General features: G+C 39.1%; 1 protein-coding gene across 5 annotated transcripts in view; it reads left to right on the top strand.

The window, feature by feature from the left end:
- Positions 1-8,998, top strand: part of LOC113051853 (myotubularin-related protein 13-like) — a 135,585-nt gene extending 126,587 nt beyond the window's left edge. For 4 of the 5 annotated variants that reach the window (XM_026215996.1, XM_026215999.1, XM_026215997.1 and 1 more), the window contains 11 exons: positions 50-226; positions 667-768; positions 2,369-2,554; positions 3,664-3,790; positions 4,136-4,263; positions 5,261-5,485; positions 5,977-6,084; positions 6,617-6,807; positions 6,894-6,981; positions 7,066-7,197; positions 7,741-8,998. In XM_026215996.1, coding sequence (XP_026071781.1) covers positions 50-226; positions 667-768; positions 2,369-2,554; positions 3,664-3,790; positions 4,136-4,263; positions 5,261-5,485; positions 5,977-6,084; positions 6,617-6,807; positions 6,894-6,981; positions 7,066-7,197; positions 7,741-7,839 — 1,563 coding nt within the window. In that variant the 3' untranslated portion in view covers positions 7,840-8,998. The remainder of the gene's footprint in view (positions 1-49; positions 227-666; positions 769-2,368; positions 2,555-3,663; positions 3,791-4,135; positions 4,264-5,260; positions 5,486-5,976; positions 6,085-6,616; positions 6,808-6,893; positions 6,982-7,065; positions 7,198-7,740) is intronic. The other variant, XM_026215998.1, reaches the window with a different exon arrangement.
- The last annotated feature ends 8,189 nt before the right edge of the window (positions 8,999-17,187 follow it).

Here is a 17,187-nt window from a genome sequence, read left to right as displayed (position 1 = left end):
ATAAACAAAACAGAATTAAAAGCTTGTACCAAATGCTTTTCAATAACAGGGCTTAAGACTGGACTCAGCGCTGAACTGTGAAGTGGTGCCAGTAGAGTTTACGGATACAAGGCAGGTGAAGGGCTCCTTCAAGAAGCTTCTAAGAGCGTGTGCGCCCAGTTCCATGTCCTCAGACACAGAGGACTCCTTCCTTAAGGCTCTGGAGGAGAGTGAATGGATGCTACAGGTTAGCACGATCTCTTAACACACACAGCAGATCCCTGTTCTGTATCAAAACTACCCCTGGCCCTTCCCTCCATTGTGACTCAAAGTGACCTATATCTTGAGAAAACCAGAAACAGGTTGGCCTGTGTGACTCTGACCCTGTTGAAAAGTCTTTCCTCAAAACTAGTCACCCATGGGAAACTGTGCAAGACAAAGATGGGAAAATTGCACGACACAATTAAAGCAAAACAGTGTTGCTTACCATGCTGAAAGCCATGCACTCACAAACCCCTTTGGCCTTATGGTCCACTGTGTCTCAGACACTAAAACAATATAATCTGTAAAGATCCTTGCCAAAACCCGCCGAGAGCTCTTAGTCAGCAGTGTGCATTACAGTAAATGTACAGGAACTGCTAAACTTAGAATGTGTTGTTTTGTACTCTGTATGTGCGTGTTTAACAGCTACACAAGCTTCTGCAGCTGGCTCTGGTTGTGCTGGAGTTGCTGGACTGTGGATCATCTGTTCTAGTTAGTCTTGAAGATGGCTGGGACATTACCACTCAGGTGAGCATCATCTCACACACACAGGTGCTGTTGCATGTTGACAATTAAACAGTCCTGCTCCTTTTGCTTATTAGATGCTTGTTTTAGAGCCTTGTCTTCGGCCGTTGTCTGATTCAAATATTAATCACAAGGCAATACATGGACATGCCAACATTGTTTCTATACAGGATACCCAATACACCTTCAATCAGTTTTCATCAAAAATAATAATAATATCCTGAGAAACATCTTATAGCAGGTAGTGCCACCCCAAATCTACATTGCACAATAAAGTTGGCTTGGAGAACATATTTGAAAACTTGAATTTTATGCCAGTGCAGTAGAGACATTTTTGTAGGCACAGCTTATGTTTTCCATGCCCACTTCATGAGATCGGTTTATGAGAGACAGAATTGTGTTCTCTGAGTGTCCGCTGGGGTTGTTAAATCTAGCCTGTGGTCAGAATCAGGCACGTGTCTGAACAAGACCATTCCTGTTCATTTCCCTGCTTCTTGTCCATTCTGCCATCCTCTCTGTTGGCCTGATCTGATATGTTCATCTAAATAGGCTCCATATGTTTGGCTCTTCAGGAGTAAAACAGAATCACGTTGTTGTCACGGGACCATGCTTTCAGTCTTGGGAGGTGTTGTGATATTGCTTGTTTTTTTTTGGTGATATTGCTCTGATAATGCTTAAATCATTCTATTTCTGTAACTCCTGGAAATAGGTTCTGTAGAAATTCTACATTTGGTTAGGGCAATGCTTTTTATGTAACATTTACATCTTATTATCTGGCAGACATTTTTTTTTTGAAGTGGTATTCACAATGCATTTTTGATTATAAATTAAATTTGAATCATGTTGCAACAAATTTTTACTTTAGCATTTTAGCATAGAGTTTTCTATATTTTCATGACTATGAAAATTATAGATTCACACTTAAGGCATCAAAACTATGAATGAACACATGTGGAATTATATACATAATACATACTAATATACCTAACTGAAAATATGTCATATTGTAGGTTCTTCAAAGTAGCCATCTTTTGCTTTGATTACTGCTTTGCACACTCTTGGCATTCTCTTGATGAGCTTCAAGAGGTAGTCACCTGAAATGGTCTCCCAACAGTCTTGAAGGAGTTCCCCGAGAGATGCTTAGCACTTGTTGGCCCTTTTACCTTCTGTCTGCGGTCCAGCTCACCCCTAAACCATCTGGATTGGGTTCAGGTCCGGTGACTGTGGAGGCCAGGTCATCTGGTGCAGCACCCCATCACTCTCCTTCTTGGTCAAATATCACTTGATGCCTTCAGTGTGACTCGACAATTTTCATAGTTATGAAAATAAAGAAAACTCTTTGAATGAGAAGGTGTGTCCAAACTTTTGGTCTGTACTGTATCTCAGAGTGAAATGGAAAGCTGAATAGAATATGGGGCTTTATTTTTGGGCAGAGAAGAAAACTCCTAGGCAGAATTCTAATGGTCAGTATGTTTTTTTCGATTTATGCATTGGATCATCAAGGGTCAAATCTAACAGGGCCAACATTGGCCCCTGCACTGGGCACGTATCAAGCATCGGCCCCTTTTTGTAACCCTCTCCCTCTCTCATTCTGTTTCTGCAGGTGGTTTCCCTTGTGCAAGTGCTCAGTGATCCATTCTACAGGACCTTAGAGGGGTTTCAGGTGCTTTTGGAGAAAGAGTGGCTGTCTTTTGGCCACAAATTCAGCCAACGTGGCACCCTGACCCCCAGCAGCCAGGGCAGCGGCTTCACTCCCATCTTCCTCCAGTTTCTTGACTGTGTACATCAGGCAAGTTGACTTTATGACTCAATCGTCTGATGTTTTCTGTTATCTGGGGTGGTGGAATCATAGTGGTTAAAGATCTGGGCTGGAAACCCAAACGTTCAAAACCACAGATGGAATAACTCTTGAACCACATGACCATTTTGCACTTGAGCAAGATACCTTAACCCCAGGCTGCACCAAATGGGACTGTCCATGTTCATTTTGGAGAAGTGTCTGCTAAATAACAAATAACCAATTGCTCCATCTCTCTTTTTCACACACTGCCCAGAATCACTTCATAACTCCCAATCTCTGTCTCTCACACCACCCCACTCTTGTTCCCACCGTGCTTCGTCCATGAGCTCACAGCTTTCCTGCAGCGTCCAGCCAGAAGGAGGAGGCCGAGAAAGACTCAGCTGTCAGAATCCATGCTTTAGCTTTCCTTTTGCAATCCCCATGGTGGGCAAGCAATTTAGACAGAGCTGCTCCTTCGGCACATCTACCTACCCCCAGCTTCCTTTGAAATGATCGCACACAGATGGTGTTTCAACCTGCAGCCAGCATTGTCCTTGCTGGAGTGTTTCGCCATCACCTCCCAACATCGGCACGTTTAGTGGAAAACTGCAATTTCGGGGATTCTGTTCAGTCTGTGCTACATTAAGTTAAGGGCAGGAAGAGTTTTTCCTTCCTCTAGAGACAATGTGCACCGCTCGCATGCGTTTACAGAAACAAACTGACTTTAGGCATATTTGATGAAATGAAGGCGTAGAGCGCTTGAATGACCCAGTGGAGGTCCGGCAATTTCTCAGGCCACAGAAATAAAGCAAAAGGCATCTGAAAATAGAAGTATCTCATCTTAGAGGCAGCTGTTGTTTTTGCCAGGAAGTGCAGGTGGCCTGGAGTGTGAGAACTTTGCAAGCTCTTCTGTCTAGATCCTGTTGGCCGTACATTATCACATTACGTCTCTCCTGTTGCTGTTATTTTTAAATTCCCTTTAACTAATCATTTCCTGGGCGTTTACTAATCGTTTTCTTGAACTGCAGTCTCAATGCTATCCTGCTCATATTTGTTGAATTTGTTGAAATCTGGCCAAACAGCTTCTCCAGTGTGACGCGTCAACTTTCTTATTCCAGGTTCATAACCAGTACCCCCTTGAGTTTGAGTTTAATCAATACTATCTGAGGTTCCTGGCATACCACTACATCTCCAATCGCTTCAAGAACTTCCTTCTGGACTCGGACTACGAGCGGCTGGAGCACGGTGTGTAACTCCTCATGTCGTCCTTTAAAACAAAACTCACAGTCCTCCACAACACAGTATTTGTCTTTTTTCATTGCCATAATTACATTATTGTGCAAATGTTTTTCAGCTGTGTTCTTCAAATAAACAAGGCAATGAATAGCTGTAAAATATTACAACAAACACATGCAGTCTTACTCAGAAAAGTTGTACCTACCTGTAGCAGCCCTGATGACCTTTGGAAGCACTTTTTTAAGTGCTGCTAGTCTTATCAGACTTGGCTTCTGATATTTTGTTTCACACCTTATCACATTACTCTGAGTAATGTGCGATTAACAAGTGCTTCTTTGTGTCTTCTCACTAAAGGCACATTGTTTGAGGACAAAGGAGAAAAGCCGTCCAAGAGGGGAATCTGTATCTGGGAGTGTATCAGCCGAATGCACCACAAGAGCCCTCTCTTCTTCAACTACCTTTACAGTCCCTCAGAGACGGAGGTAAAGAGTCTATCTGAGTGTGTACAGAGGTACCAGACAGCTCTAATGGCCTTCACCCTACAGCACTCTGCTTAGAGGTTATGTTGACTACCAGTCCCAAACATGCTGATGTCTTTTGCCAGATCTCATTCACAGTGAAGAATAGTTCCTCACAATTGCAAAACAGCCTCTTTGACCTTATAAAGCAGTGAATCGGGTGGTATGACGGTCTGTATAAAAACAAAGCTAGAATAGGAAAGTGCCCCATCCTAAAAAATCCAGCAAATGTTGTTTTTAACATGGGGATCTTCTCACTGGCAGTCGTCCCCTGACATTGTTTTAAAATGAGTGAATCAGGTCAGCCATAGCCCAACAAAAACATGAAGTTTAGTGAGAGTAAAGATTTCTTCTTTCTTCTTTTATTCCTGTTTTACAACCAAGCACTGGAGAAAGGGCAGCACGGTATAATCTTGAGACTGGGATATTTTAGCGTTGGGAACGGACAAGCATCATGCTTCTTTGAAGTTAAAAGTATTTTAGATTTGAGATAATCCAATCAACAGAAGAAAAAAAAAAACGTTTTCAACACATTTTCAGTCTTACAAATGTATGAATGTTTATTTGCATCTTCTGAACTGTTCAGTTAAGGAGACAGAATATTTACTAAACATTTGCTAAACAAGCTCTTCTTTTCTTGGGCGCCGTTCATGCGCTGACGTTTTGTTTAGAATACTTGAAATGCACATAAAAATGACTTTGCGAGTCAGATTGCAACATTCACATAAACTGACCTTTCAGAATCTGAAATCGGATCGGATAAATTCCGACTGATGAATAATGAGTGCATGTTAACATACTTAATGGTCCATACGGTATGAATTTGGAAAGAGCAAGGGTGACTAATTCAGTGGCTAATTCTAGCAGAAATTCTACAGTGACTAATATTGCTTACAGCACCTTTATGTAAAGTCAGAACCGAAAAATCCAACAAATGATTGTTTCTTTGTTTTCCCCTTAGGCAGTGTTGAAACCACTAATTTCTATCCCCAATCTGACGACATGGGAGTTCTACACAGAGGAGACGTTGTCCACAGGCCCGTCTTATGACTGGTGTATTCCCACTGTGCGCTCTCAGAGCACAGAAGAGCCAGACACCATCTCCACCACCAAGAGGAGGATCGTCTGGCCGTGTTACAGCAGCGTCAGCCGTGCCCAGCCTGATGCCATCACCAAACTCTTGGCTGTGAGTCCATATGTCTCTGTCCTTTAATAGTTTCACACCAAGCCCTCATCAGGACAAAAGAGCAACCTTTCCTCCCACAATTAAATTGAAAATGCTGCATAATGCATTAAAATTGCAACCAATCAGAAACAGTGACTAGTAGTTTTCTCCGTTTGCACCACACAGATAAAAAATTTATAATAAAAAAAAAAAAACACACCTAGTATTTATGCCATGCTTTTTTATGCCATGTCAGATATTTTGGATGACTAATATTCAGTGTTTCTGAACTTCTCAAATGCCATCTGTCTCACCTCATCCACATTTGATGTTATCTGTGAAGCGCAGGATTTAGACGAGACACTATAAACAACTAACATTTGTGAAAAAAACTTGTGCCTTTAACTGTTACTTGGAAGGACAAAAATGTCAAGGCAGAACCCAGAGGTTTCCTGGATGATCAAAGGCACCTGCAAGAGGGGAAGTCTTTAAATGGATGTGTATGGTTGCAGGACATTGAGAGGCTGGAGGAAGAACTGGGACAGCCGTCTGAGCCCTGGCACACCACGCTGGAGAAGGTGCGAGACAGCATCCAAGAAGACCTCAAACAGGAAGGCAATGTGAGTGCTGCTTCTCTTTCCAGCTATTTTAGTACCGCTGTGCTTCACAAATGTTGCCTCGAGTGGCATTTCAAGTGGCACGTATGCAACGAATATTTATTTCAAGCCCAAGTTAACATTTGCACAAGCTACTCTTGGTGGTTTGGATTCTTCTCTGTGCACATTTCAGTTTGAATGTAACCCTAAAATTACATTTCTAGATCTGATCTATTATGATTCTTATGGACCAACTCTCAAAAATCATATTATTGATGGGATTCTTAATAGAAACACTATATATAGTAACCCCAATATCACGAGAGCCGCAGCTTTAAAGGGGACATTGGATGAAATTTTGGATGAAAAAAAAATGGATGAAAAACTTTCTTTGAGCTTTTTTGTTTTAGTTTTTTTTTTTTGTAGTTGCATGCCTTGTGGATGTGGTGGGAAACATGCCTTAAAAAGCAGCATCCATGTTTGTAGACTTTATGCAAGCACCAAAGTGTCTTTTCCAGATAAACTGGCCTCATCTCTTGCTCTGTTAATCTCAAAGCTGCGGAAACAGTCAGTGTCCATCTCTGGTTTGGTCCCCACCTCCAACCTGCAGGCCTATCAGCGACACTCCATGCTGCACCTACCTGACAGCGGCCTCGGACAGGACAGCAGCCCCACTGCAGTCAACGGGGTTAATCGCAGGGCAGCCACGCTCTACAATCAGTTTACCCCAAAGAATGAAGACAACAGGTAACAATGACAGACAACACCATTGATACGGTTCACCTAAGTTTATCGACAAAGCAAACAAGCCGTCATATCTTTTGTTTGTACAGATCATTTGAGGGAATCCTGTACAAGCGAGGGGCATTACTTAAAGCTTGGAAAGCTAGGTGGTTTGTTCTGGACATAACAAAACATCAGGTGAGTGGTTTATTACATTTTTGCACTTTGGTGTTTACCTTCATTTATTCATTTATTTGTCATGCATCTCGCCACACCCTATAGCTGAGGTATTATGAGACGGATGTGGACACAAGCTGTCGAGGCTATATTGACCTGGCCGAAGTGGAATCTGTCCTGATTGCCACACCAACTATAGGAGCCCCCAAACACATCAGTGAAAAGGCTTTCTTTGATGTGAGTATTAATGAAGCAACACAGTGCGTGAGGCTGTGCTTTAACAAAGACCTTCAGATGTGCCTCTGAGTCTTATGTTACCAGACCCTGTGGGTGTCCTGATGTTCTTCCAAAAACCCTGATCCTTAAAGACAGACCATTCTTTTCACAAATAAAATGTTTTAGAAGTGTAAATTTGTTCTCCGAGTACTAGAAATCCATCTGCCCGTGTTAAAAGCAGTCTGCACTGCTGGCTGTGGTAGATTATTGCTTAATTTATGTGTTTATTTCACTAAATAAAACCGTGGGCATGACGTCCGAGATAAGAGATACCAAGACGGTGCACTCATATTGCATTGGCTGGCCTGAATTATATGCTTTTTTTAATGTTATTTGAGCGTAAGAAACAGCATATATGTCAGAAAGAATTCGGGACCAGAACTATTAATATAACTATTAATATAAAATTACTTTTTTAAGTAATTTCAATAGTAATCAAAGGTGAAAGTAAATTTTTTTGAGTGTACACAAAAATCTCTTTTCTCTTTTTCTGTGTCCCTGCAGCTGAAGACCACTAAACGAGTGTACAACTTCTGTGCAGCAGATGCTCAGAGTGCCCAGCTATGGATTGATAAGATCCAGAGCTGCATCTCAGATGCATGAAGCCTTTTTCTTCTACACGCCTCATCAGCATCACCTCACTGCAGGGAGACTCACTGTGCAATTAGTAGCACCCCGTATTAAAGCCTTCAGTGCCTGCTGAAATCCAAAAGACTCCTGAGAAACACCGCACCTGAACAGTGACGTACAGAAACACTGCTCTGTTCACTTGTCTGTGGAGCTGCATTTACTGTGTCCCACTACCTGCACTCAAAAACTTGATCCTGAGCTTATGTTCAGGTGCTGATGAAAACGATGCAATGCACTACTCTGACATTTGCTAAACAAAGCAATAGCTCTCATCTTAAACTCGGGGTTCAAAATAGCGGTGACGAGAGGTATGTTCTGCAAAACAAAAATACTGTTGCTGCTGTTGCAATACAACTGCCAAACTGACAAATATTAAATATTAAGAAAGATGCACAATGTGTAACAGTCAAATGATTTGCACTTAATGATATGCACTCCGTATAAAATAGATTTTTAATGGCTAGAACAATTAGGCTAAAGGCGTTATGTTTTACCTACACACAAAAGCTTGGAGCAGACAACTTCATTCTCTAGTGTGCAAAGTATTTTTTTAGATATATAAACTTTCTGTCAGGTTGAATGTTATACTCATATACTGTAAATTATTTTTTAAACATTAAAAGTGTCACCTGTGTGTTTTTGTTGAATGGAGAGTCTTATGTACATGTATTACAATTCCAGCTTTTTGTATTCTGCTGAATATGCTGTTAAGTATGTTTTTCTAACCTTTTAGTCTAACTTGAAATAAACACTCATATTTATACTTAATTACAGACAATTTACGGACCAAGCAAAGCACATCCTGCCTGAGATGGTTATCAGTCAGCCGTTTTGTTTGAGATGAAGGGAAGAACATAATATTATTCCATTCTCTGTGAGGTTACATGTGATGTTGATGGCTTTTTTGAGGCACTAAGGTTTTATCCATTTATTTTGGTAGCGTATCTCTAAAGTTTTAAGAAACATGAAAAAAAATATCAGACAAGATGTGATGTTGCTGAACCTAAAATGACTTTACTGTATGTTTTACAATACTTTCTAGTGCTACTAATGTTTCTGGTTTGTTTACTGTTTTTGGTTGTATTTTATGTGGGGATTTGCTGTTATTTGAAATAAATCTAGAGAAGTTTAATTTTGTGACTATATATCTTAAATTATGCAGGAACAATAAGACCTTGAAGGTATGCAATGAAAGTATGTAAGAACGCAAAAGCACATGTTGCATCCTGCAATGTAAAAAAAAAAAAATTAATGGACAAGGGGGAAAAAAACAGCAATAGTGGGTTTTAATATGTCACAAAAATGAGATTGTTTAATCAACATACTGATTTTGATACAACATGGATTTACAGCAATTTGTAAAGGATATAGCGGATTTCCCAGGCATAGAAAGTTGGCATTGCAGACTGTCACACAGAAAGCAATACAAGCTATTTGCCAACTTTGGCCACTCTGTTTTTCATTGTCTTGTGGCATGAGCATTGTGAATTTAAGACAGTATGTTAAAATTGCAGGTTTCTCTATTCCATAATGTTGACTGTAATAGAATTGATTTATCATCAATACTGTTAAGTGTCTGTTCTGTTTCCTAGCCCAACCTCACTCACCTTTATAATCAAGTCTTGCCATTGTACTCTTAGCGCTGCCATAAGAGGATTGTAGTGGCCATTAGAGTAAACTCTTTGTCCTTTCAGGTCAACATCTGTCGAGGCAGAACAGCAGTTCAGTAAAAACAGCACACACTTCTCAACTGTCAGTATGCTTTTAGTTAACTACCCTAATAATGACACCTCAGGTTAAACCTCACTGACACGTGGAAGTAACTCTATCTGAGTGCCGTGGATTGTCACAGCCACAGTAATGCAAGAATACAGAAGTGCCATGAGACAGGACTGCATGCTTGCAATGTGCTGACCAAATCGTGGGTTTGATCTGGCTTGCCCTCATGTGCCAAAATGTCATTTTGGTTTACCCTGTCCAAATGATTTTTGTCAAGTTGTGTTTTTTGGATAAAACACAGACTTGAAACTAGAGGCTTTAAATTTAGTTCCTTTGCTGTTATTTTAGCACTGTCGCTCTCATTAGCAAGAAACAAACTAAGAAACCATTATTTCAACTATATATATAAGTGTCATGCAGGGAATTCTGGGAGTGTCAGTTTATGGGTTTTCACTGTAAATTATATATTGACTTTTTCTTTTTAACTTAAAAACTTAACTTAAAAAACTTTTAACTTAACCATAATTTTAACCGTTTTTTTTTACCGTAAAATTACATTAAATATAATTAATTTATTCACTGTATATAGTATGGGAGCTTACTGATGACCAATTAACAGGTTTTTACTGTAGCATTTTTAGTTTTACTGTTAAAATCACAATAATGTTTTACAGTGTACACATTGAAATTTTGCTTTTCATTGTTAGCTTTTTATAAAAAATGCATAAATGTATGCATTTAGAAGATGCTTTTAACCAAAGTGACTTACAGTGCATTCAGGCTATACATTTACCAGTATGTGTGCTCATGCTAGTGGCAATTTAAATGTGTATAGCAATAAAGTAAAATTTCATCAAAACATTTGCTTGGTTTGTTTTGGATGTGTCGAAGACTACAGCATGCAGAATTAATACCTGTGATCAGATAATCAAAGTAAATAATTAAGAATTATGATTTTGTTTGTCAACTTCTTGACCCTGTTGAAAAAAAAAAACAAGACCAAATTTTGTGTAAACCATTCATAATTTGTTACATCAATTGTCGCATTGAATTGATTGAGGTAAATTACATTTTGCATGGAAATTCGTGAATGAGGTCAACAGGACATGCTATTCACAAGAATACATCCCAAAAGAGACACAGTTGAAGATCTGTGCTAATCAACAAGATTACTAAAATCAACTTTAAAATACTGTTCAATCTCTGTTTGTTCATGTGCCACAAAGAGATGTTAGAGTAAAGGAATGCTAAGTGTCAATAATTGCTTCTCTCTTCAGACCTCAGTAGACAGATTTGTCTCTTTAGAGGCCAGGACAGTTCGAGTTCGTCATCAGTTGGCAGCTTGTATAATTTGATACACATTGTGATTCAGCCAAGTAATTTGTAATATGTGCCTTCATTGAGGAAAAACATGGAAACAACAAGTTTCGCCTTTCTCCCGGGATTTTGGACAGGATATCTCACTTAATAAAGAGTAAGATGAAACGTCTACAAATCCTTGTTGGACACACCTAACGGGTCGCATCTAACCATCAGAGCCAAGTGGTCTCACTTGCAGTAATGGATGAGTAGAAGAGGCCACAGGCGCCTTTGAGGCGAGACACTACAGCGCCGCTCTGCTCCGAGAAAAAAAGCCAATGGGACTGAGGTTTGCAAGAGCATTGGGGACGTGCTTGATGTGGGATAGTTGCTCCCAGCTGACTTGTATTGAGAGCAGGTGTTGGCCTAGCAAAACATCTGGACTAGAGCTCTCTACAATTCCCTCCAAATATAGATGTCTCCTGGAGTGGAGGATTAGAGAGGGAAGCAGCGGAAGAGGGAATCCCTCCAGAATGCTTGGAATGGGACAATTGGGATGCTCTGGAGGAATTGCAGTTAACTGGCCGCCACAGGAGACTCGTGAATCTGTTGACTGAAGTCATAGCGTTTTCATAAATGCTTTAAATGTGACCTCTTCCCATGCAGATTGTTTAGAACTGTGAGCTCATATAGACATTAAACATCCTTTTCCCTAAAACAGATCAACATTTTATTTAAAGAATCATACTTTAAACTGTTTACTCTTTTAGAGGTCTATGTAGATTTATCACAAGCGCTCGTTGTTTATTCCGGGCGCTAATACTGGCTGGTCATAGTTTAACTTGAATTTCAGAGCACATCCGACTGTCTGAGATCCTTCAGATTCTTGTTGGAAGCCGTCACACATGGCAGATGTTCTTGTCGAAACACTACAGTGCTCACAAATCAACAATGTGAACAATGCAAGTGTGACAAAAGCATGCAGAAAGGGGATTACATGTAGGCTGAATGCAGGTGGCACTGATGTGCAGATCACACCTGCTCCAAAGATCGGTCACGTCATTCCACTTCCTGTTACCAGAAAAGAATCAACAGCTCATTATATGCTCAATGGCGTCATGTTAGCACCCTATCTAGCTAGCTGGTAAATAGCCGTGGTTTGGTAACGCTAGCTTATGACGTGTTTTTGTAGGCAAACCCTGAAGTTAGCCTCACCCTCGAAAAAAATCCAGTAGCTTGGCTTTTGGATTATTGCAGAAAATAAATTCTGTGACCGACGAAAGATACTTTACCATGTTTTGTTCATCATGGTCATCTTCACAAATCAACACAACTTTAATTTTGAAGCCTAAATACAGTCGACAGAAACAAAACCCTAAACTTAGCCTATGAACAAACTGCACCACCTTTAACAACAGCTCTTTCAGTCTTTATTCAAAAACACTTTCCCTGATAATCTGAGTAATATTTCAGTAATATTTCAGTAATATTTTACTGTATAGCCTAAATTAAAGATACATTTTTGGTAGCTATTTTTTTGTAGTACACAGTTTTCAGTCGGAAATGCACTGCAGATCTCTGATTCGTCAGTTCAAAAGCAAGGCTTATGGAAGGATATTCCAGACAATTTTCAAAAGGAATCGGAAATTGGATTTTCAATTGGATTTTTCAGATGTGGATGCAAAAAATTGTTACATAATCCATTTGCAACTGTGTTTCCCATGTCTTGCGTGTTATTAGCCTGTCATATATTTAAATAGCAATAATTAATTACCACGTCTGCTTTTCCACTCTCTCTGCGTCGCGCATATAACCTGACAAAACTCTGCAATTCTATTAGCATTTAAATTTTCGATTACTTATACAGAAACCTGTCTAATTTTTAGGGTTTTGGAGAAATGTGTGCAAAAAACTTTACTGCTATTGTTAGGGGAATGGAAATGACATTAGTTTTCATCTGTGCATGCCACGTAACAAAGGCACATTAGCAAAAAAAAAAACAATCAAGGATGTTTGGTTATGCTTAATGCCACCACTGAATGAGTAAAACACACCAGCAAAACTGGAAAAGATTGGAATCGCCAGTGTTGGGCGATGCTAAATTCATAAGAAAGGACCTAAATAGAGTCACAAACTGATGGACCCCTGAGAAAGGGGGTTAATTTACAATACTGTGGAAGAGCTATTCCCTCTGCGAGAGGCAGTTAGAGCAGACACACACTGTTGGCTTTCACTTAGTGTCAGTCATCTGTGAAGGCCCATGTGTTGATATCATTTAGCCAGCAGGATTATGGACTGTTAAATCTACCACCCGCCCAGACCATGATGAGCACTAAACAATGAAGTCATCAAGAAAACATCCAACAAAAAAAAAAGATTTGTTCATGAATACACTTTGTAAAATAAACTGTGCTTTCAAACCCAAGCATGTGAAGTCATTTCACACGTGTCTGTCAGTTTAGTCATCACGTTTCTGAGGAGAAAAACAGAATGATAGTTTATGGAAAACTTAAGCACCACCAGGATGCAGCTCTCAGATTCATTCATCTGTCACTGAGTAAGACTAGGCCTGGAGGTATGTCATTTAAACGACAGCAAGTCATGCAAACAAACCCTTTAAAGGCACTATTGCTTTTCTTTTTTTTTTTTTTTTTTTTTTTGATGCCCTTGGAGAACAAGTACTTGGAGAGTTTTGCTTTGTTTTGTGCATAAGGTGGCAAAATAAATAGGCTTGAGGACACATTTCCCATTTCTTTTGTTTTTGGCATCCAATATGTCCAAACAAAGGATCTCATTCACTAAGTGTGCATATGCTTACATTTGTGTGTGAATTCTACAAATGGACGTTTTCACAAACAGATCATGACTCACCATTGACTTTTATTATTTATTACTAAGATAGATGTATTCTAAATTTATATTTTAAAAAATAATAATAAATTGTATTTATATATATATATATATATATATATATATATATATATATATATATATATATATATATATATATATATATATATATATAACATTTACATTATATATAAAATGTAAATGGTCAATGCTCTCTAAGGGGGGGGGGGAGGGGGGGACTCGTATTTAACCAATGAAAATTCAAAAGAGTGGTCACATGACCCACATGGGTCCATTTTGTTCCCTCTTTCAGCACACATGCACATGTCCCATGGCTCCATATTTTCTCCACTGAAAAAGGCTTATTCATTTATTTCTGTATAGATAATCAGCTACAAAAAATCTGAATCCCCTTCATTGGTAAGTAAAGAAGTATTTTCAAAAACTTTACATTATATATCATCAAATATATAATAGGAAATTACATAAAACTGCATGTTGCCTTGAGGCAACATTGTACCATAATGGAATCACATAAGGCCATACCAGGCATACTAGGTTTGAATACAAGTATATTGGAGAACCAGCTTATGACAAGCTGTATATGGTGTGCCCACTGCTGACATCCCTCTTGGAGCAGTTCCAAGAAACCCCATTTGATGAAAATCTTTGTGTGGGCGAAGAAATTGTGCCATTCAAGGGGAAACACCCCATGAAACAGTACACTCCCAAGAAGCCAAAACGCTGGGGATGTAAAGTCTTTGTTCTTGCTGATAGCAGTGGCATGGTCTTCAACTTTGAGTTGTACACTGGGTGTATCTCTCCTTGCAATATGCAGCCTGACATAGGTGTTAGTGGTAACATAGGACATGAAAAGGAAAGGAAGGGGGGCTTTTGAGGAAAAGGAGACCATATATAATGGGGTTACCCTTAGGGCTGTGAAATAGCATGATAATCGAGCAGTCACTCTCCTCTCCACCTTTGCCTCAGAGACTCCAGCAACCACTGTGACGAGATGGGACAAAAAAAAGAAGACAACAGTCCAGTTGAAATGCCCAAGCATTGTCACTAAGTACAACAAAAGTATGGGAGGGGTTGATCTACTAGACTCCCTCATTGTCCTCTACAGAACAAAGATTCAATCCAAAAAGTGGTATCACAGAGTGATACATGTTTGACTTTGCTGTTGTTGAGGCCTGGCTCCTCTACCGGAGAGACAGCAGAGACTGTGGCATCCCCTTAAAGGATGTGAGCAGCCTTGCAAAATTCAAAGCTGAAGTTGCAGGATGTTTCTGTATGGAGAAGAAGACCTTGAAGAGAAGAGGGAGACCATCACCGCACACTGAGGAAGAACAGCCTGAAAAGCGTCCAAAAACCTATGTAGAACCATGACTATCAACGCTGGTTCTCACTGTTCAGACCGATCATTGGACTGTTTGGGTTGAAAGAAAGGGGAGATGCAAATACCCCGGTTGTTCAGGCATTGTAAAAGTGCAGTGCTCAAAATGTGTTGAGAGGAATTGCTTCCTCAGCTGGTGCCATTAGTGAGGAAGGAGATTGTATGTATTTGCTTGTGTGCATGCAGGTCCTTGTGTGTGTGTATGTGCACGCTAGTTAGGATAAGGTTCATATTAGGATAAGGTTATGGTGATTGTTAATGTTTTAACTTGAAACAACACCCATTGTAATGTTTTCATATCATAATTTGATGATATGATTGTTTGCGTTCCACGATGGTACATGGAATGCTGGGGGCCAAAAAACATTGGACAGCCATTTACATTCAGTGTTTGGACAAAAAGATTCCCCAGAAGTAAGTCATGTAGGTCTGGAACGACATGAGGGTGTGTAAATGATGACATATGTTTCATTTTGGTGTAAACAAGTCCTTTAAAAACTGTTCACTGGAATCTGTGTGGGTGCAAATCACTTGCTAACAACTGTATCATCATGCGACTCGTGAACTTCACTGTCCGAATTCACTGGCAGTGCGATTGCTATTTCACAATTATAAATAAATAAATCATGTATAATAACAGAATAACCAGCGAAGAACTACACTTCCCATAATCACAAAGAAAAACTGACCAATCAGGAGGTTAAATGCCAAACTAATATTTAACTAATACACAATACTTGCATATATGCAATAATAATATAGTGATTATAAATCAACATCTATATATATATATATATATATATAGTTAAGTATAAGTTGTTTTTGTATTAAATATACTATACAATAAATGTTAACCTTTATTAACCCCCTGGAGCCACGCACAGTACATTTTATGATGGATGGATGTGCTTTTTTAAGCATCAAAATCTCGACCACCCATTCACAGCTTTATAACGCTTGGAAGAGCCAGGACATGCTTTAATATAACTCGTATTCATATAAAAGAAGAAAGCCATATACACCATGATTTACTTTCCCTCAAGCTATCCTATATGGATATTCTTTACATTCAAATAAAATAATAATCCATATAAATAAAGAACTAATTAAAGGGACAGTTTGTCTAAAAATAAAAAAAAATTAAATCAGAATTGTCTTTCTAAAGCTACTTTTTACAGCTACTGACGTGTCAAGGCCTGTTACCAGCTCTGGCCTATGAGTGAACTGTTCCCTTTCATTTGCTTTTAACACTTGTTTTGTTAAAACCCACTGATGATCTCAGCTAATGCAAGAATCTCTACAGGTATTATATGTTAGAAACTGCAAGTGGGCTGTCATTTCCCGCCCAGTGCCAGAAACAAAGACACAGCATAACGTAATCCTGTTTGTTTCGACACTCACTTGTGCAGACTAGTGTCTATTGCATGTCTTATGTTTCACTGTAAGGACATGTTTTCGGGAATCTGGTTTCTTAAATGTTCTAATTTGTCAGCATTTATGGAATGAGTTTCAGTTTCTTTTCTGGAACAACGGAGTTCAAAGGAAGTTCAGCACACTGCCTTGATTAATGAACTTAGATCTGAATCTGGAGATTTACGTGGGATGAATATTTGAAACTATTACATTGTTAAAAAAAAAAACTATCAAATTGTTATATTGTGAATTTTTTTTTTCTTTTTTTCTTTTTTTATAAATGTGCTAATACAGCACATTTAATTATGCCTCTGCTACTGTAGGCTTCATTTCCAAAAACTTCAGAATATATTACTAGCACAATGACTTACTCCAGACTGACCTATACAAACATTTTGGACAAACACAGCCTTAAAAAGTTGATTTACTAAATATATATATAAAAAATGCTGGGGGCCAAACAACACTGTACAGCCATTCAATGTATGGATAAAAAGATTCCCCAGAAGTCATGTAGGTCTGGAACGACACGAGGGTGTGTAAATGATGACATATGTTTCATTTTTGTGTAAATAAGTCCTTTAAAAGCTCTGTCTGAACTCACTGGCAGTCACCAAAGTGTGATTGCTATTTCACAATTA

This window comes from Carassius auratus, chromosome 32 (genome assembly GCF_003368295.1).
Source record: "Carassius auratus strain Wakin chromosome 32, ASM336829v1, whole genome shotgun sequence".
Taxonomy (NCBI): domain Eukaryota; kingdom Metazoa; phylum Chordata; class Actinopteri; order Cypriniformes; family Cyprinidae; genus Carassius; species Carassius auratus.
Note: the sequence above shows the minus strand (reverse complement) of the source record. Positions and strands in the feature narration are given on the sequence as shown.